Below are 20,671 nucleotides of genomic sequence, written 5' to 3' on the forward strand. Positions count from 1 at the left end.
CTCATTGGCCGCGGCGCTGCGCCGCTCCCGCCACCGCCGCCGTCCCCCCTCATTGGCCGCCGGTGGTGGCCCCCACCCCCCACTCCCCTCACGGCCCCCTCAGACCCGCCGGCCGCAGGCAGGAGGCGGTTGGAAGGACCCGCCGCTGCTGCCGCCGCTTCTCCCTGCCGGGTGAGGGCCTCTGCTGAGGCCCGGAACCGCCCTGAGCCCTCCGGAACCCCACCCCACCCCCAGGACCCCCGCCCAATAACCCCTCCGGGGATCCGCAGGGCGCTGCCGGGAGTTGTAGTTCCTGGGAGCCGCCGCCTGAGGGGATTGGAGGGGTGGCAGGAGCGCGGAGGGAGAAGGGAGGGGAGGAGGGTCCCAAAGGGCCCCGCCCGCAGGTGCAAGGGGACCTGAGGGGTGAGGGGTGGATGTGAGGGGGTCTCGAGGGGTCGCCGAGGGGCTCAGGGGTTGTGATTTGAGGTTGGGGCGGGGGGCTCTGGGGTCCCTGAGGAGCTCAGGGGTTCGGTTTTAGGGGGCTGTTCTGTGTTTGGGAGGGAGGTTGTTGTGTTTGGGGGTTCTGGGGTCCCTGAGGGAGCTCAGGGGTTCGGTTTTGGGGGGGCTGTTCGTGTTTGGGAGAGGGGGGGTGCTGTGTTTGGGGGTTCTGGGGTCCCTGAGGGAGCTCAAGGGGTTCGGTTTTAGGGGGCTGTTCTGTGTTTGGGGAGGGAGGTTGTTGTGTTTGGGGGTTCTGGGGTCCCTGAGGGAGCTCAGGGGTTCAGGTTTTGGGGGCTGTTCGTGTTTGGGGGGATTGTTGTGTTTGGGGGCTCTGGGGTCCCTGAGGGGCCTGGGGAGGATTGTGTTTTGGGGGTTCTGGGGTCCCTGAGGGGACTGGGGGCTCTGATGTCCCTTTGAGGCTCAAGGGGTTGTGCTTTTGGGGGGATCGTGTTTTTGTCCAGGGGGTTCACTTGGGGATCTGGGGTCCCTGAGGGGCTTGGGGATCTCTGGTGTCCCTGAGGGGATTTGGGGGGTGTTTTGGGGGTTTCTGGGGCTCTCAGTGGGTTGTGTTTTAGGGGGTCTCTGGGGTCCCTGAGGGGATTGGGGGTTCTGTTTTGGGGTCTCAGGGGTCCCTGAGGGACTGGGGGGTTCTGTTTTTGGGGGGCTCAGGGTCCCTGAGGGGTTGGAGGTTCTGTTTTAGGGGGTCTCAGGGGCCCTGAGGATGGAGGGGGTTTAGGAGCTCTCTGATTGGATTTGGGGGTTCTGTTTTAGGGGGTTCTCTGGGGTCCCTGAGGGGACTGGGGTGTTCTGTTTTTGGGGGTTCAGGGGTTCCTAAGGGGCTTGGAGGGTGTTCTGTTTTAAGGGGTTCTTAGGGATCCCTGAGGGATTGGGGGTGTTTTAGGGGGTCTCTGGGGTCCCTGAGGAGATTGGGGGTGTTTTAGGGTCTTAGGAGCCCTGAGGGATGGAGTGTTTTGGAGCTCTCTGAGCGGATTGGGGGTTCTGTTTTTGGGGGGGCTCAGGGGCCCCTGAGGAGATTGGGGGGGTTCTGTTTTAGGGGGTCTCAGGGGCCCCTGAGGGGATGGAGGGGGGGCTGTTTTAGGAGCTCTCTGATCGGATTTGGGAGGTTCTGTTTTAGGGGTTCTCTGGGGTTCCTGAGGGGCTTGGAGGGGGTGTTTTAGGGGTTCTCTGGGGTCCCTGAGGGGATTGGGGGTTCTGTTTTAGGGGGCTCAGGGATCCCTGAGGAGATTGGGGGTTCTATTTTAGGGGTCTCTGAGGCCCTTGAGGGAGGGGGTGCTTTAGGGGGTCCCTGAGGAAATTGGGAATTGTTTTAGGGGAGTCTCTGAGGGGATTTGGGGGTTGTTTTAGGGGGTCTCTGAGGGATTTGGGGGTTGTTATAGGGGGTGTTTGTGTTTTTTGGGGTGACTCCCTTGGGGACTTTGGGGTCCCTGTGAGTGACTTGGGGGGAAGGGGGAGGTTGGGTGGGTTGTATTTTGGGGGGTTTGGGTTGTATTTGGGGTGGGTAAAGGGGGGTCACTTGAGCTCTCTGGGATCCTTCTCCAAACCTGTCACCCCTTTTTGGGGTTGGGGGATTTTTCTGGGGGGAGAGGGGATGGTTTTGGGGTTTTCTGGAGGGGCTCTGGTTTGTTTTTAGGGTGCTGTTTTGGGGGTTCCTGGGTATTTTGGGGGGGCTGGTTCTTTTGGGGTGTTTTTGGGGGTGTTTGGCATTTTCTGGGGGCGATTTTGGGGGTTTTTCTCAGGGTGGGTCTGTTTTTTTGGGGGGGAAGGTTATTTTGGGGTGTTTTGGGGATATTTAGGCGATTCTGGAGCGTTTGGGGGGATCTGATTTTTTGGGGGGGGGTATTTGGGTTGTTTTCCACCCCCATTTTCCCCTTTCTCTCCCCAAAATCCGCAGCTGGTGGGACTAAAACCTCCCCTTGGAATGAATTATTTAAATAACTCAATTAGTCCCTCGTTAACGAACTCCCGGCCTGACCTAATTACGGGGCGAAGGTTCCCAGGGGCCCCAAAACCCCCCAATTTTGGGGTGTGGCCAGAGGGGTTTGGGGGGGAAAAAGGGGAGATTTGAGGGGTTTTTTTTTGGAGGGGGAATTATTTCTTAATTTGGGGGGTTATTTCTTGTTTTTGGGGTTGTTTCTTATTTTTTTTAGGTTTTATTTTTTATTTTGGGAAGTTATTTCTTATCTTTAAGAGTATTTGTTGGGTTTGGGTGTCTTATTTGTTATTTTTTGGAGGGCGTAATTTCTTATTTTGGGGGATTTATTTCATTTTAGGGTTTTATTTGTAATTCCTTCTTATTTCTGGGGGATTATTTCTTATTTTGGGGTGGCTGTTTCTTTAGTTTTCTGGCTTATTTTATGGGGGCTTATTTCTTATTTTAGAAGGTTTATTTTTTTGGGGGGGGTTGAGTTGTGATTCCTCATTTTTGGGGGGTTATTTCTTAGTTTTGGGGGGTTGTTTCTTATTTTTATGGGACTTATTTCTTATTTTCTGGAGTTATTTCTAATTTTTACGGTGTTTATTTTTTATTTTGGGGGGCTATTTTTTATTTTTATGAGACTTACTTCCTATTTTAGGATTTTTTTTTCTTATTTTGAGGGCTTTATTTCTTACTTTGGGGGAGTTATTTCTTATTTTTATGGGGTTTATTTCTTATTTTTGGGGGTTCATTCCTAATTTCTGGGGGGTTATTCCTTACTTTTGGCTTCACTCCTAATTTTTGGGGGGCTTTTTTTCCTAACCGCTCCTTATTTTTGTGCACCTTATTTCCCATTTTTTCCATCCTTATTCCTTCTTTTCCGCCCTTTCCTCCCTCCACCTCTTCCCCAGCAGCCCCATTCCCATTCCCAACCCTCCTCTCCCTGTTTTTAAGCCCCTCAACCCCTTTTTCCTTCCCCTTTTTTTTCCCCCCAATCCCTCCAAAAATCCCAATAATTCGCTCATCCAACCCCCCCATTTTCCAACCTTTGGGAATTCCCACCAAAACAGACAATTATCCTTTAATTCCTTTGGAATTAAACCACTTATTTCTTCTTTTTTTTTCTTTAAATTCCAGGGGTTTTCCCTCAAATTCTCCACCAGGAATTCCGTGGGATCCTCGTCTTCCCGGTAAGGAGCTGCTTCTTCCCCCTCTTCCCACCTTGGGAATTCCTTGGGAATCCGGCTCAGGACCCGACGCGTTCCCACAGCCCCCCAAAAACCCCACATTGAACCTGACGATCGGAGGGGCCAAATTAAGGGGGGGCGGAGCCTCCTTAACGAGCTCCCTCCTTAACGAGCTCCCTCCTTCCGCCCTCGGGAATTATCCCGGGATTTCGGGGCACTTTTCCATCCCGGAGCCGGGGCCCCCCCAGCGGTGTCGGCGGCGCCGGAGCTCAGGCAAGCGGGAATCGGGGTGGATTTGGGGCCGTGCGGACAAACCCCTTTGTTTAATTAGCGCTAATTAAGCCGTCGCCATCAGATAAAAAGCGCCGGGGCCGCCGAGCCGGGCCCGGCCTCGGCTTCATCCCACTTTTCCCCTGCTTTTTTCCCCACTTTTCACGCCGTTCCCATCGCCCAGGAATGGGGGATTGGTTGCTCTTTAAGCGCCCCCCTAATTAATCACAAAGTTACCGACTGCTTAATTAATTAATTAATTAACTCGCTAATCCCTTCCTCGCTCGGGTTCGTTTTTCACTCTTTCCTGCAGCAAAATGATCATTTTTTGGGGGGTTCCACCTCCCAAAAAACAAACTCCTGGGATGAGGGGTTTTTTTCCCAGCTCCTGGAGGAGGGAAAAAGCCCCAGCGGGGATTTTTGGGGCGATTTCGTCTCGTTTGGGGTCGTTAAGTCGTGATTTTTTTAATTACAAGACAGGCGTGGCCGGACTTTCTCCTGCGCCTCTCCCCAGGGGCGTGGAAAGAGTTAAAAACTCCCTGAATTTATCAAAAACTTGTGGTTAATAATTAAAAATCTCCTTCCCTCCCCTCCCTCCTCCTCGTCAGTGGGAAGGGCCCGATGGCGCTTCCGTGAATTTCCGCCTCTGGAGCGAAGGATTTGGGCTTAAAAACCCCAATTTTGGGGTCTTTTAAGGAGCGGAATCGACCTTCCCAGGGGGTGTGTAAACCTTTTCCCTCGTTTTTCACCCCAAATCGTGTCTGGGGAGCTCCCAGAAGGAGAATCCCCCTGGAAGGATTCCAGGTATCCCAAAGGGATGAGGCTTGAGCCGTGGATGCTCCCAAAATCCCAGGGATCAGGCTCTGTTTTGGTGTAAAATCCCTAAAATTTGGTGAATTCTGGATTCGAAGCCCAGTTCTGGATAATCTGGAGGTGCCTGGTGGATACTCCCGCTGGATTTTGTTGATCACCCAGAGATTCCCAAAGGAATCTGGGAATTCCTGGCCTGGAGGAGCATCAAGTGCCAATTTTGGAGGGGCAAAAAAACCCCCCAGGATTCATCAACCCCTGCTGGGATTTGGGGCCTCCCCAATAACCAAAGTGGCCACGGGAAGAGGAGATTTCATTGGAAAACCGGGTTTTTTGGGAAAAGAATCCAACATGAGCGTTGCCTTTCCCTCGGGAAGAGCCGGAGAAGGGCAAGTCGACGCTGAGACCCCAAAACGGGGCGGTTTGACCCCAAAAACTGCGAGTGGAAGATGCAGTGCCCGGAGCTCCTTCCCGAGGGATGCAGGGAATTAGCGCTGGGAAGATGCTCCCCCCCTGGAGCCCCCTCGTTAGGGCTGCGCTTAATTAAGGGCTCAGGTATTGATTTAACGACCCCGCCCAGCCGGCGGCTCCCGCCGGGATTAACCAGGATCGTTTAATGCCGATCCCAGACGGATCAATGCCCGTCCGTCCGTCTGTCCGGCTCCGGGAGGGGCTCCAGGGTGGAGACCACCTGGGCAAGCTCCGTGGGGAAAGGGGGACGTGTTCCAGGAGCACCCCAGGAGCATCCAGGATCGCCTGAGGAGCATCCACGATCACCTGAGGAACATCCAGGATCGCCTGAGGAGCATCCAGGATCACCTGAGGAGCATCCAGGATCGCCTGAGGAACATCCAGGATCACCTGAGGAGCATCCAGGATCGCCTGAGGAGCATCCAGGATTGCCTGAGGAACATCCAGGAGCACCGGAGGAGCATCCGGGATCACCCCAGGAACATCCAGGATCATCTGAGGAACCTCAACAGGATAATTCCACCTTTTCCAAGACCACATGGGGAACCTCCAGGATCACCTGAGGAACATCTGGCATCACCTGAGGAATCTCCAGGCTCACCTGAGGAATTTCCAGGATCACTCGAGGAACCTCAACAGGGATAATTCCATGAATTCCAAGACCACCTGAGGAGCCTCAACAGGGATAAATCTGGAAATTCCAAGACCACTGGAAGAACCTCCATGGAGATAACTCTTCATATTCCAAGAATCCTTGACGATCCCCAGCAGAGAGATCCACATATTCCAAGACCACCTGGAGACCCTCACTGACCTGTCCCAAGACCACTGGAGGAACCCCCAGGGAGAGAAACGAACACATTCCAAGATTCCTTTGGGAACCTCCATGGAAGTTCTGCGTATTCCAGGCTCACCCAAGGAACACCCAGGGATACAAACCCACATAATGCAGGGTGTCTGAAGGGCCACCACTGGTGCCCCTCAACCTTTTCACTTCCCAACATCCCTCACGGATCGAGACCCGGAGCGGCCACCACCACCCCCCCAGTGGCGACCCTGGCGGCCCTGTCATTGTTTTTGGCTAAAAAAAGGGTGGATTTGGGATTTTGGGGAAGCAGGGGAGGAGTGTCCTACTAACCCTCTTCTCTCCCACCCCCACAGGATGGCCCGGCCCGCCCGGCCCGGCCCGGCGTGAGCTCCGGCGCTGCCGCCCGCCATGCGCCGGCGGCGCGGGATTCGGCTCCGCGGCTCCCGCTCGACGCCCGCGCCCGTCCCGGTGCCCATCCCGGCACCCATCCCGGCCTCCGTGCCCACCCCATCCTGGCCATGAGCGGCCCCGTCCCCCTGGCCCCGCTCAGCTCCGCCGCCGCCGGACCATGAGCTCCCACCGCCCCGCCCGGCACGACGGCGCCGATGCCGAGGGGTCCCCGGCGGCCTTTTGGGCGCCCAATGGGGCCGTGGCGGCGGGGCCGGGGGGCGACGCCCCGCGCGGGGCCGTGCCCAAAATGGGGGTGCGCGCCCGCGTCGCCGAGTGGCCCCCCCGGAGAGGAGACACCACCAGCACCGCCAAGGATTCCGGCGCCGGTGCCGGCCGGGACGCGCCGGCCAACCGGGACGGCCGGGCTTTCCCGGCGGGCAGCAGCCCTCGGCCGGAGTGCCCGGCCTCAAAGCCCTGCACCGCCTGGCGCGCCGGCGCTCCAAGGACGTGGAGTTCCAGGAGGGGTGGCCGCGCTCGCCGGCGCGGGGCCTGGCGCCGCTGCGGCACCGCAGCAGCAGCGAGGTGACCCTGAGCGAGTGCGACCCCGAGGAGCCGGCGGAGCCGCGCGGCGCCAAGCCGGGGGGCGCCTGCGGGCTGTTCCGCGAGTACGGCAGCACCTCGTCCATCGACGCGCAGGGCCTCTCGGAGCAGAGCTTCTTCGACATGCTCAACGAGTTCCGCACCGGCAGGCCGGAGCGGCGCGCCGGCACGCCCGAGCGCCTCGGCGACGCCGCCTCGGCACCGCCAGCGAAGGCGGAGGGTCGGAACGGGCCGCGCGAGGAGCCGCCGGCGCAGCCCAAGGACGGCAAGGCGCGGCGCCGCTGCCCCAAGGGCGACGAGTCCATCTTCAGGAAGCTGCGCAGCGCCCGCAACGACGGCGACGGCAAGGAGCCGGAGGAGCCGCGGGCGCCGGCGGAGCCGCCGGGGAAGGGCTGGGTGTGCCGCAAGGGCTTCGCCCACTACGACGCCCAGAGCATCCTGTTCGACCTCAACGCCGCCGCCCTGCAGCGCGCCGCCGGCACCCAGCGCCGCAACACCACCACCGGCGCCTCCGCCGCCTCCGCCGGCTCCGACCCCGCCTTCTCCAGCACCGAGGACCTCAACTCCAAGGAGAACCTGGAGCACGACGTGGGCGACAACACCAGCAACGAGCTGCTCCTCAGCTGCCCCCACTTCCGCAACGAGATCGGCGGCGCCGGCGAGCGCGACCTCAGCTTCTCCAGGGCTGCCGGCGCTCCGGCCGTGCCGGGGGCCGAGGGGGCCTTCCCGGAGCCTTTCCACGCCGGCAGACCCACCAACGCTGGCATCTCGGTGCTGGAGGTGCCCAAGGAGCTGCAGCGCAACCCCGAGCGCCTCAGGCACTACAGCGTGGAGCACGTGGACCTGGGCGCGCGCTACTACCGGGACCACTTCCACGGGAAAGGTGCGGGACGCGCGGGATCGGGGGGGGCTGGGGTGGGGGCCTTTTCCATGTCCCTCCATGTCCCTTACATGTCCCTTACATGTCTCTTCTCCATCCTTTTCGTGTCCCTTCTCCGTCCCTTTCATGTCCCTTCCGTGTCTGCTCTCCATCCCTTCTATGTCACTTCTCTGTTCCTTCCATGTCCCTTCTCCATCTCTTCAAATGTCCCTTTTCCATCCTTTCCATTTCCCTTCTATTTCCCTTCTCCATCCCTTCCATGTCCCTTCTCCATCCCTTCCGTGTCCTTCTCTGTTCCTTCCATTTCCTTTCTCCATCTCTTCCATGTTCCTTCTCCATCCTTTCATGTCCCTTCTCCATCCTTTTCATGTCCCTTCTCCATCTCTTCCAATGTCCCTTTTCCATCCCTTCCGTTTCCTTTCCATGTCCCTTTCCATGTCCATGTCTGTTCTCCATCCCTTCCATGTCTGTTCTCCATCCCTTCCATGTCCGTTCTCCATCCCTTCCTTGTCCCTTTTCCATCCCTTCCTTGTCCCTTTTCCATCCCTTCCCTGTCCCTTTTCCATCCCTTCCCTGTCCCTTCTCCATCCCTTCCCTGTCCCTTCTCCATCCCTTCCCTGTCCCTTTTCCATCCCTTCCGTTTCCTTTCCATGTCCCTTTTCCATCCCTTCCATGTCTGTTCTCCATCCTTTTCGTGTTCCTTCTCCATCCCTTCCGTGTCCCTTCTCCATCCCTTCCCTGTCCTTCCTTGTCCTTCCACGCCTCGTCTCCTCCACATGCATCCCCCACCTCCCTCCTCTGTCCCCCCCGTGTCCCCCTCCCCTCTGTGTCCCCCTCCCAACACCCCCCACCCCCATATCCCCCGTCCTGATCCCGCTGCTCCTCCCCAGAACATTCCAACTACTTTGGCGTGGATGACAAGCTGGGCCCGGTGGCCGTGAGCATCCGGCGGGAGAAGCTGGAGGAGCACAAGGAGCACGGCCCGCAGTACCAGCACCGCCTCATCTTCCGCACCAGCCAGGTCTGGGAGCGCCCCTGGGAACCGCGGCCGGGATGGGCGGCCGGGGGTCTGTCCCCTTGTGGTGTCCGTGGGTCTGTCCCCTTGTGGTGTCCGTGGGTCTGACCCTGCTCCAGGATGGGCGGCCGGGGGTCTGTCCCTGCTCTGGGTGTGGTGTCCGTGGGTCTGTCCCCTCTCCGGCTGTGGTGTCCGTGGGTCTGTCCCTGCTCCGGGATGGGCGGCCGGGGGTCTGTCCCCTTGTGGTGTCTGTGGGTCTGTCCCTGCTCCGGGTGTGGTGTCCGTGGGTCTGACCCTGCTCCAGGATGGGTGTCCGTGGGTCTGTCCCTGCTCTGGGATGGGCGTCCGTGGGTCTGTCCCTGCTCCGGGTGTGGTGTCTGTGGGTCTGTCCCCTTGTGGTGTCCATGGGTCTGTCCCTGCTCCGGGATGGGTGTCCGTGGGTCTGTCCCTGCTCTGGTTGTGGTGTCCGTGGGTCTGTCCCCTCTCCGGGTGTGGTCTGTCCCCTTGTGGTGTCCGTGGTTCCATCGCCTTGTGGTGTCCGTGGGTCTGTCCCCTCTCCGGGTGTGGTGTCCGTGGGTCTGTCCCCTTGTGGTGTCCGTGGGTCTGTCCCTGCTCCGGGTGTGGTGTCCGTGGGTCTGTCCCCTTGTGGTGTCCGTGGGTCTGACCCTGCTCCGGGAGGGGCGGCGGGGGATCTGTCCCTGCTCCGGGTGTGGTGTCCGTGGGTCTGTCCCCTCCGGGTGTGGTGTCCGTGGGTCTGTCCCTGCTCCGGGTGTGGTGTCCGTGGGTCTGTCCCCTCTCCGGGTGTGGTGTCCGTGGGTCTGTCCCCTCTCCGGGTGTGGTGTCTGTGGTTCTGTCCCTGCTCCGGGTGTGGTGTCCGGGGGTCTGTCCCTGCTCCGGGTGTGGTGTCCGTGGTTCTGTCCCCTGTCCGTGTGTGGTGTCCGTGGTTCCGTCCCCTCTCCGGGTGTGGTGTCCGTGGGTCTGACCCTGCTCCAGGTGTGGTGTCCGTGGTTCCGTCCCCTCTCCGGGTGTGGTGTCCGTGGTTCCATCCCCTTGTGGTTGTCCGTGGTTCTGTCCTTGCTCAGGGTGTGGTGTCCGTGGTTCCGTCCCCTCTCTGTGTGTGGTGTCCGTGGTTCTGTCCCTGCTCCGTATGTGGTGTCCGTGGTTCTGTCCCTTTGTGGTGTTCATGGTTCCGTCCCCTCTCCGCTGTGGTGTCCATGGTTCTGTCCCCTCTCCGGTGGTTCCATCCCCTCTCTGTGTGTGGTGTCCGTGGTTCTGTCCCCTCTCTGGTGGTTCCATCCCCTCTCTGGGTGTGGTGTCCATGGTTCTGTCCCCTCTCTGGTGGTTCCATCCCCTCTCTGGGTGTGGTGTCCGTGGTTCTGTCCCCTCTCCGGTGGTTCCATCCCCTCTCTGGGTGTGGTGTCCGTGGTTCTATCCCCTCTGGGTGTGGTGTCTGTGGTTCTGTCCCCTCTCTGGGTGCGGTGTCCATGGTTCCGTCACCTTGTGGTGTCTGTGGTTCTGTCCCCTCTCCGGTGGTTCCATCCCCTCTCTGGGTGTGGTGTCTGTGGTTCTGTCCCCTCTCTGGGTGCGGTGTCCATGGTTCTGTCCCCTCTCTGATGGTTCCATCTCCTCTCTGGGTGCGGTGTCCGTGGTTCTATCCCTGCTCTGGTGTGGTGTCCGTGGTTCCATCCCCTCTCTGGGTGTGGTGTCCGTGGTTCTGTCCCCTCTCTGGTGGTTCCATCCCCTCTCTGGGTGTGGTGTCCGTGGTTCTATCCCTGCTCTGGTGTGGTGTCCGTGGTTCCATCCCCTCTCTGGGTGTGGTGTCCGTGGTTCTATCCCTGCTCTGGTGTGGTGTCCGTGGTTCCATCCCCTCTCTGGGTGTGGTGTCCGTGGTTCTATCCCTGCTCTGGTGTGGTGTCCGTGGTTCCATCCCCTCTCTGGGTGTGGTGTCCGTGGTTCTGTCCCCTCTCTGGTGGTTCCATCCCCTCTCTGGGTGTGGTGTCCGTGGTTCTATCCCTGCTCTGGTGTGGTGTCCGTGGTTCCATCCCCTCTCCACTGCGGTGTCCGTGGTTCTGTCCCCTCTCCGGTGGTTCCATCCCCTCTCTGGGTGTGGTGTCCGTGGTTCTGTCCCCTCTCCGCTGTGGTGTCCGTAGTCGACATTCCCACTCTCCCATTCCCTTCCCAGCTGGTGACGCTCCGCGGATCCATCCTGGAGGACGCCACTCCCACCACCAGCAAGCCGGGCACGGTGCGGGGCCTCCCTCTGCGGGACACGCTGGAATACGTCATCCCCGAGCTCAACATCCACTGCCTGCGCCTGGCCCTCAGCACCCCCAAAGTCACCGAGCAGCTGCTCAAGCTGGACGAGCAGGGGGTGGGTGAGGGGGTTGTTTTTGGGGGGTTTGGGGGGGGGACACAGGGCTGGGGTGGGATTGACTCCCGCTCTTCCCGCAGCTGTGCCGGCGGCACAAGGTGGGGATCCTGTACTGCAAGGCCGGGCAGAGCTCGGAGGAGGAGATGTACAACAACGAGGAGGCCGGGCCGGCCCTGGAGGAGTTCCTGGCGCTGCTGGGGGAGAAGGTGTCCCTCAAGTCCTTCAGCAAATACGCGGCGCAGTTGGACACCAAGAGTGGGTGACGGGACCCCCGGGGGGTCTGCCGGGGCTTGGGGGGGCTGGGAGTGTCCCTGGATCCCCCTGAGATCCCTCTGGATCCCCCTGAGATCCCCCTGAGCCACCGTTCCCGCCCCCCACAGCCGATTCCACGGGCACCCACTCGCTGTACACCACGTACCAGGACTACGAGATCATGTTCCACGTGTCCACCATGCTGCCCTACACCCCCAACAACCGCCAGCAGGTACCACCGCCCCCAGCATGGGGGTCCCAGCCCATTCCCCCTGAGGTCGGGTGAGCCCAGGGCTGGGTGGGGCCAGAGGTCGAGTGATCCTATGGGTTGAGTGATCCCATGGGTTGGGTGATCCCATGGGTTGGGTGAGCCCAGGGCTGGGTGATCCCATGGGTCGGGTGATCCCATGGGTTGGGTGAGCCCATGGGTCGGGTGATCCCATGGGTTGGGTGATCCCATGGGTTGGGTGAGTCCAAGGGTTGGGTGATCCCAAGGGTTGGGTGAGCCCAAAGAGGTGGTCGGGTGATCCCAGAAGATGGATGATCCCAAAGAGGGGGTTGGGTGTTCCCAAGCGTTGGGTGATCCCAAAGGTTTTTGGGTGATCCCAAAGGTGGCTGGGTGCTCCCAGAGGTGGCTGGGTGCTCCCAGAGGTGGTTGGGTGCTCCCAGAGGTGGTTGGGTGCTCCCAGAGGTGGCTGGGTGATCCCAAAGGTGGTTGGTGATCCCCAAGTTGGTTGATCCCAAGGGTTGGGAGCTCCCAAAGGTGGCTGGAGGATCCCATAGACCGGGTGATCCCGAGGCCTGGATGCTCCATCCCCTCCATTCCGGGTGGTTTTCCCTTCCCTTCCCAGCTGCTCCGGAAGAGGCACATCGGCAACGACATCGTCACCATCATCTTCCAGGAGCCCGGGGCGCTGCCCTTCACCCCCCAGAACATCCGCTCCCACTTCCAGCACGTCTTCATCATCGTCAGGGCCCACCACCCCTGCACCGAGAACGTCTCCTACAGGTGAGGGGCTCCGGAATCCCGGGAAAGGATCAGCCCCGGCCAAAAAAATGGGATGCGGCTGGAGGAGCCGGAGAAGGGTCGGGAGAACGAGTCCTGCAGCTCTGGGGGGGTTTGAGGTGGGATTTTGGGATTGTTCCTTGTGTTGGGAAGCGTTGAGTCAGTGGTTGGGTGATCCCAAGGGTTGGGGGATCCCAGAGGTGGTCCTGGGTGATCCCAGAGATTGGGTGGTCCTAAGGATTGAAGGATCCCAAGAGTTGGGGGATCCCGACAGCCGGGTGATCCCAAAGGTGGTTGGAGGATCCCTGAGGTTGGCTGATCCCAAGAGCTGGGTGACCCCAAAGGTTATTGGATGAACCCAACGCTTGGGTGATCCCAAAGGTGGTCAGATGACCCTAAAGGTGCTTGGGTGATCCCAAAGGTGGTCAGATGACCCTAAAGGTGGTCAGATGACCCCAGAGGCTGGGTGAGCCCAAAGGTGCTTGGGTGATCCCAAAGGTGGTCAGATGACCCCAGAGGCTGGGTGACCCCAGAGGTGGTTGGATGACCCCAAAGGTGGTCAGATGACCCTAAAGGTGCTTGGGTGATCCCAAAGGTGGTCAGATGACCCTAAAGGTGGTTAGATGACCCCAGAGGTTGGGTGATCCCAAAGGTGGTCAGATGACCCTAAAGGTGGTCAGATGACCCCAGAGGCTGGATGACCCCAAAGGTGGTGGGATGCCCCCCGAGCTCTTCTACCCCCAGGGCCTGAAGGCTCCCACCAGTTGGACGAACCCAACACTCCTCCCACCCCCTCCCTCATCCCCCTGCCCCGCAGCGTGGCCGTCACCCGCTCCAAGGACGTGCCCCCCTTCGGGCCCCCCATCCCGCCCGGCGTCACCTTCCGCAAGTCCGAGCAGTTCCGCGACTTCCTGCTGGCCAAGGCCATCAACGCCGAGAACGCCGCCCACAAGTCCGGACAAGTTCCGCACCATGGCCACCCGCACGCGCCAGGAGTACCTGAAGGACCTGGCCGAGAACTACGTCACCAACACGCCCGTGGACTCGGCCGGCAAGTTCAACCTCATCTCGCTGGCCTCCAAGAGGAAGGAGAAGGCCAAGGCGCGCGCCGGCGCCGAGCGGGAGAGCGCCGGGGCCGTGGCCTGGCGCGTGGCCGCCCGCGACTTCGCCCGCGGCGCCGACGTGCCCTGCGCCCTGGGCGTGTCCAACGAGTTCGTGGTGCTGCTGGACCTGGGCGCCAGGGAGGTGGTGTTCAACTGCTTCACCGGGGACGTCATCGGCTGGAGCGCCGACGGGGCCCTGCTGCGCATCTACCACGGCCGCGGAGACCACGTCAGCGTCAGGGCGGGAGATGGAGGCGAGGAGGAGGTCAAGGAGATCGTGCAGAGGCTCAGGGTGAGGGCAGGGGATGGGGCTGGGGTGGGGAAAGAGGGGGAGAGGGAGGGACTGGTATGGGGGAGGAGGAGGTCAAGGAGAGGTCGGTGGCAGATGGGCTCAGGGGGTGAGGGAGAGGGGAATGGGTCTGGGGGTGGGAGGAAAGGGGGAGGGGAGGGAGGGAGCTGGAAGAATAGGAGGGAGAGGGGGGAGAGGGGGAGGGTGAAAAAAAATGGGAGGGGTCAAAAATGGGGAAGGACTGGAATGGGGAGGGGTGGGGAGAGGGAGGGTCAAAAATGAGGAGAGGCAAAATGGGGAGGACTGAAATGAGATGGGAGAGGAGAGGGTGAGGGTCAGAAATGGGCAGGGGGAGAGGGTGGGAAAATGGGGGAGGTGTGCAAAATGGGAGGGGTAGGAGAAGGAGGGTCTGGAATGGGGAGGGGTCAAAAATGGGGAAAGGACTGGAATGGGAGGGTCCAAAACAGGGGAGGGACTGGAATGGGGAGGGGTCCAAAAATGGGGAGGGACTGAAATGGGGGAGAGGGGCTCAGAAATGGGGAGGGTCAGAAATGGGGCAGGGGTTGGGAGATGGGGAAGGGTCAGAAATGGGACAGGTGGGTGGGAGAGGGAGAGGGTCAGAAATGGGGCAGGGAGAGAGGGTCAGAAATGGGACAGGGTGTTGGGAGAGGAGAGGGTCAGAAATGGGGCAGGGGAGAGAGGGTCAGAAATGGGGCAGGTGGGAGAGAGGGGTCAGAAATGGGGCGGGGGTGGGAGAGGGGGAGGGTCTGGAACGGGGCAGGTGTGGGAGAGGGTGGAAAAACGGTGTCCCCACCATGTCCCCCCACATCCCCCCTGACTCCCCCCCGTGTCCCCCCCGCGGTGTCCCCAGGCCACGACGTCGGGCTGCGACACGGTGGACATGACGCTGCGGCGCAACGGGCTGGGCCAGCTGGGCTTCCACGTGCAGCCCGACGGCACCGTGGCCGAGGTGGAGGACTACGGCTTCGCCTGGCAGGCCGGGCTGCGCCGCGGCAGCCGCCTGGTCGAGGTGTGCAAGGTGGCGGCCGTGGCGCTGAGCCACGAGCAGATGATCGACCTGCTGCGCACCTCCGTCACCGTCAGGGTGGTCATCGTGCCCCCCCACGAGGACGGGGCACCCCGCAGGTATATGGGGGTGACACTGGGGTGACACTGGGGTGACACTGGGGTGACAGGGGTGTGATGGGGGCTGGTGGCTGTGGCGCTGAGCCACGAGCAGATGATCGACCTGCTGCGCACCTCCGTCACCGTCAGGGTGGTCATCGTGCCCCCACGAGGATGGGGCGCCCCGCAGGTACGGGGGTGACACTGGGGTGACACTGGGGTGACACTGGGGTGACAGGGGTGTGATGGGGGCTGGTGACCGTGGCGCTGAGCCACGAGCAGATGATCGACCTGCTGCGCACCTCCGTCACCGTCAGGGTGGTCATCGTGCCCCCCACGAGGATGGGGCACCCCGCAGGTACGGGGGGTGACACTGGGGTGGCACTGGGGTGACACTGGGGTGACAGGGGTGACACTGGGGTGACACTGGGGTGACACTGGGGTGACACTGGGGTGATGGGGGTGACAGGGGTGACACTGAGGTGACGGGGGTGTGATGGGGGTGGTGGCTGTGGCGCTGAACCACGAGCAGATGATCGACCTGCTGCGCACCTCCGTCACCGTCAGGGTGGTCATCGTGCCCCCCCACGAGGACGGGGCGCCCCGCAGGTACAGGGGTGATGGGGCACTGAGGGTGACACTGGTGTGATATGGGTGACGTGGGTGGCACTGGTGTGACATGGGTGACAGTGGGGTGACGTGGGTGACACGGGTGTGACATGGATGACATTGGTGCACCGTCATGGATGATCATCGGTGTGCCACATGAGGATGGACACCCTGCAGGTGACAGGGGTGACACTGGGGTGACAAGGGTGGCACTGGGGTGACATGGGTGACATTGATGTGACATGGGTGACACTGGGGTGACACTGGGGTGACACTGGGGTGACGGGGTGGCACTGGGGTGACATGGGTGACACTAGGGTGATGGGGGTGACATTGGGATGACGGGGGTAACACTGGGGTGACATTGGTGTGATATGGGTGACGGGGGTGACATGGGTGACACTGGTGTGACGTGGGTGACACTGGGGTGACGTGGGTGACACTGGGATGACATGGGTGCCATGGGCTCTATCCATGCCATCCTTGTGCCCTTGGTGCCATCTGTACCCTCCCTGTGCCTTTGTTGCCATCCCTGTGCCACCCCTGTGCCACCCCTGTGCCGGCCGTGCTGCCCCTTCCCCATGTCCCCGTGTCCCCTAGCCCCTGTGTGTGTCGGCAGGGGCTGGTCGGAGTCCCCTTGGAATCCCTCCTCGTGTCCCCATGTCCCCTGACCCGTCTGGGTGTCAGCAGGGCTGGTCTGAATCCCTGGAATCCTTCCCTGTGTCCCCTGTGTACTGTCCCCTGACCCTGTGTGTGTCAGCAGGGGCTGGTTGGAATCCCCTTCCCCATGTCCCCCATGTCCCCTGACCCCTGTGTGTGTCAGCAGGGACTGGTCCAAATCCCCTTCCCCGTGTCCCCCATGTTTCCACTGTCCCCCTGACCCCCTGTCCGATGTGTGGCAGGGGCTGGTTGGAATCCCCTTCCCCGTGTCCCCCATGTCCCCTGACCCTGTGTGTGTCAGCAGGGCTGGTCCGAATCCCTTCCCCATTGTGTCCCCATGTCCCCCTGACCCTGTGTGTGTCGGCAGGGGCTGGTTGGAATCCCCTTCCCCGTGTCCCCATGTCCCCCTGACCCCTGTGTGTGTCGGCAGGGGCTGGTCGAATCCCTTGGAATCCCCTTCCCCCGTGTCCCCCGTGTCCCCTGACCCCTGTGTGTCGGCAGGGGCTGGTCAGAGTCCCCTTCCCCGTGTCCCCGTGTCCCCATGTCCCCTGACCCCACTCCATGTCGGCAGGGGCTGGTCCAAATCCCTTCCCCATGTCCCCATGTCCCCATGTCCCCATGTCCCCTGACCCTGTGTGTGTTGCAGGGGCTGGTTAGAATCCCCTTCCCTGTGTCCCCTGTGTCCCCTGACCCCACTCCATGTTGGCAGGGGCTGATCCAAATCCCTTCCCCGTGTCCCCCTGACCCCACTCCATGTTGGCAGGGGCTGGTCAGAGTCCCCTTCCCCCATGTCCCCCATGTCCCCACTGTCCCCCCTGACCCCACTCCATGTCGGCAGGGGCTGGTCGGAGTCTCTGGCGCTGGGCTCGGGCGCGGCGGAGCCCAAGGCGGAGCCGGAGCCGTTCCCGGCGTTCCGGCCGCCGTTCCGCAGCAGCGCGGGCTGGCAGTGGAGCGGCCCCACCGCGCCCAAACGCGCCAAACCCCCGCCGGCACCGCACCGGGAGCCGCCCCACGGCAAGAGGTGAGGGGGCTGCGGGTGGGGGGGTGCAGGTGTGGGGGGGACACACTGGTGATATCAGCATCATCCCTCGCTCACATCCCCACCTTGCTTTTCCCACCCAGACCCCTGAGCTTCCCGGAGACCCCCCAGGCCGCCCCCGGCGCGCCGGGACAGCCCTACCGGCAACCTTCCGGAAGCTTCTCAGCCCCCGGCGGCGCCGGCACGGCCTACGCTCGCTACAAACCCTCCCGGAGAGGTGGGAATGGGCACTGGGGGGGAATTTGGGAGGGGAACGCTGGGATTTTGGGATGGGGGGGTCATTCCTGAGTTTTCTTTGCCGGGGTAGGTACGGCGGGCGCTCGGCGTTCCCGGGGGAGCCGCACTCCGGACACTCCTCCGGACACTCCGGACACTCCTCCGGACACTCCGGACACTCCAGCCACGACGACTCCTCGTCCGGAGGAGGGATCAGCAGCCACGAGGGCACCATGGAGCGCCACAAACCGGGTATGGGAACATCAGGAGGGCTCGGGATATCCTGGGATACCCCTTGGATGAGGGGGGGGTTATCCCAGTGATTTGGCGCCTCTGGAATTCCAGAGCCCCTCTGGCACGTCCCGGCACAGTCGCGGCTGCCCGGCGGGAAACGGCCAGGCCGGCAGGAGCCCGGCGGGAAGGACTCGCCCAGCAGGCATTCCAAGGTGAGCCGGGAGATCCGGGGATCCCGGGAACAGCAGGGATCCTGGGAACAGCAGGGATCCTGGGAACAGCAGGGATCCCGGGAACAGCAGGGATTTTGGGAGCTCCAGGGATTCTGGGACCACCAGGGATCCTGGGAACACTAGGGGATTCCAAGAGCACCAGGGATTTTGGGAGCACCTGGGGATTCCAAGAGCACCAGGGATTTTGGGAGCACCTGGGGATTCCAAGAGCACCAGGGATTTTGGGAGCCCCAAGGATTCTGGGAGCATCAGGAGATTCCAAGAGCACCAGGGATTTTGGGACCACCAGGGATTCTGGGAGCATCAGGAGATTCCAAAAGCACCAGGGATTTTGGGACCACCAGCAATTTTGGGAGCACCAGGGATTCCAGGAGCTCCAGGGATTTTGGGGACCACCAGGAGATCCCAAAAGCACCAGGGATTCTGGGACCACCAGGGACTTCGGGAATTTTGGGAGCACCAGGGGTTCCGGGAGCCCCAGGAATTCCGGGAGCCCCAGCCATTCATGGTCCCACCTTCCCCCTTGCCCTTTTCCCTTTCTCATCCCCCCCAAAAATCCAACCCCCCCCGGGCCTTCCCAACATTTTCCAGCCGGGGGAGCCGCCGTATTCCAGCCATTCCAGCACCAACACCCTGTCCAGCACCGCCTCCAGCGGCCACAGCGACGAGCGCTGGTCCGACCCGGCCGATCCCGCGGGCTCCGACCCCGATCCCGACCCCAATCCCAGCCCCAATCCCACCAAGGGCGGCTCCAGCGACAGCGGCATCGACGCCCCCGCCAGAGCCGGCCCCCAGCGGGACGCCAAGATTCCCAAATCCAGCAGCGGCGGCGCCGCCGATTCCAGGCGGGATCCGTCCCCCCCCTCCGGGAAGAGCTGCCGGCAGAAAAGCGGGAATTCCGCCGCCCCCGACGCCTTCAAGCCCAGGTGGGGGCGGCGTCCCCCTCATCCCTGGATCCCCCACACCCCCTGGATCGGCAGGGGGGTGGTGATTTTTTTGGGAATTCCCACGTGGTGATCCCGCTTTTCCCGGCAGTTCCAGCCCCCGGCCCCTCCTCCCCTCCTCGGCCGCCCCCCAACTTTCCGCTTCCGTCCCCAAATCCTTCTTCTCCAAGACCCCCGGCAGGAGCAAAGCGGCGGCGGCGCCGGGATGGAAACGGCCCGAGGAGCCCCCCGAGCCCAGAAAGTGAGTGGGGGGACCCCAAAAACAGGGGGCGGGACCCTGAAAATGGGGATCGAGGGCACAGGAGCCCAAAATGGGGGGGCAGGACCCCAAAAATGGGATCGAGGGCACAGGAGCCCAAAAAAGGGGGGGCAGGACCCCAAAAATGGGGTCAGGGGCACAGGAGCCCAAAATGGGGGGGCAAGACCCCAAAAATGGGATCGAGGGCACAGGAGCCCAAAAAAGGGGGGGCAGGACCCCAAAAATGGGGTCAGGGGCACAGGAGCCCAAAATGGGGGGGCAAGACCCCAAAAAGGGGGTCAGGGGCACAGGAACCCAAAATGGGGGCAGGACCCTGAAAATGGGGTCAAAGGACACAGGAGCCCAAAATGGGGGACAGGACCCCAAAAATGGGGATTGAGGGCACAGGAGCCCAAAAAGGGGGGGCAGGACCCTAAAAAAGGGGGTCAAAGGCAAAGGAGCCTCAAATGGGATTTTTGGGGTGTTTGAGGGATCCCTGTAGGATTTTGGGATTCCCCCATGGATTTTGGGATCCCCCAATCCCCATTTTCCCCCCCATAGACAGGTGAATGTCTTCGGCCAGCCCCGTCTCCGGGACCTTCACCCCTGGGATTTTTTGGGTTCCCCTCAGGATTGGGGTTTCCCCCATGGATTTTGGGATTCCCCCATGGATTTTGGGATCCCCCAATCCCCATTCCCCCCCCCCCAGGCAGGTGAATGTCTTCGGCCAGCCCCGTCTCCGGGACCTTCACCCCTGGGATTTTTGGGGTTCCCTTTAGGATTGGGGGATCCCTTTGGGATTTGGGGTGTCCCCCATGGATTTTGGGATTCCCCCATAGATTTTGGGATCCCCCAATCCCCATTTCCCCCCGCCAGACAGGTCAATGTCTTCGACCAGCCCCATCTCCGGGACCTTCACCCCTGGGATTTTTTGGGGTTCCCCTCAGGATTGTGGGGTTTTTTTGGGTTCCCCTCAGGATTGGGGTGTCCCCCATGGATTTTGGGATTCCCCCATAGATTTTGGGATCCCCCAATCCCCATTTCCCCCCCACAGACAGGTGAATGTCTTCGGCCAGCCCCGTCTCCGGGACCTTCACCCCTGGGATTTTTGGGGTTCCCTTTAGGATTGGGAGATCCCTTTGGGATTTGGGGTGTCCCCCATGGATTTTGGGATTCCCCCATAGATTTTGGGATCCCCCAATCCCCATTTCCCCCCCATAGACAGGTGAATGTCTTCGGCCAGCCCTGTCTCTGGGACCTTCACCCCTGGGATTTTTTGGGGTTCCCCTCAGGATTGTGGGGTTTTTTTGGGTTCCCCTCAGGATTGGGGTGTCCCCCATGGATTTTGGGATCCCACAATCCCCATTTCCCCCCCCCAGACAGGTGAATGTCTTCGGCCAGCTCTGTCTCCGGGACCTTCACCCCTGGGATTTTTGGGGTTCCCCTCAGGATTGTGGGTTTTTTTTGGGTTCCCCTCAGGATTGGGGGATCCCTTTGGGATTTTGGGT

At 61.3% G+C, this 20,671-nt stretch overlaps 1 protein-coding gene across 1 annotated transcript in view; it reads left to right on the forward strand.

Moving 5' to 3' along the window:
• Positions 1 to 3,108: 3,108 nt before the first annotated feature.
• LOC126639433 (signal-induced proliferation-associated 1-like protein 3) overlaps positions 3,109 to 20,671 on the forward strand; it is a 29,520-nt gene continuing 11,957 nt past the window's right edge. Inside the window, 17 exon segments of the mRNA XM_050314199.1 lie at positions 3,109 to 3,603; positions 6,313 to 6,770; positions 6,773 to 7,832; positions 8,720 to 8,850; positions 11,027 to 11,215; positions 11,296 to 11,470; positions 11,596 to 11,699; positions 12,319 to 12,476; positions 13,291 to 13,429; positions 13,431 to 13,868; positions 14,737 to 15,011; positions 17,098 to 17,280; positions 17,382 to 17,525; positions 17,588 to 17,766; positions 17,860 to 17,960; positions 18,573 to 18,907; positions 19,017 to 19,166. Of these exon segments, the coding sequence (XP_050170156.1) occupies positions 6,528 to 6,770; positions 6,773 to 7,832; positions 8,720 to 8,850; positions 11,027 to 11,215; positions 11,296 to 11,470; positions 11,596 to 11,699; positions 12,319 to 12,476; positions 13,291 to 13,429; positions 13,431 to 13,868; positions 14,737 to 15,011; positions 17,098 to 17,280; positions 17,382 to 17,525; positions 17,588 to 17,766; positions 17,860 to 17,960; positions 18,573 to 18,907; positions 19,017 to 19,166 (4,004 nt within the window). The 5' untranslated portion in view covers positions 3,109 to 3,603; positions 6,313 to 6,527.

This window comes from Myiozetetes cayanensis, unplaced genomic scaffold (genome assembly GCF_022539395.1).
Source record: "Myiozetetes cayanensis isolate MyiCay16 unplaced genomic scaffold, myiCay2020 scf195, whole genome shotgun sequence".
NCBI lineage: Eukaryota > Metazoa > Chordata > Aves > Passeriformes > Tyrannidae > Myiozetetes > Myiozetetes cayanensis.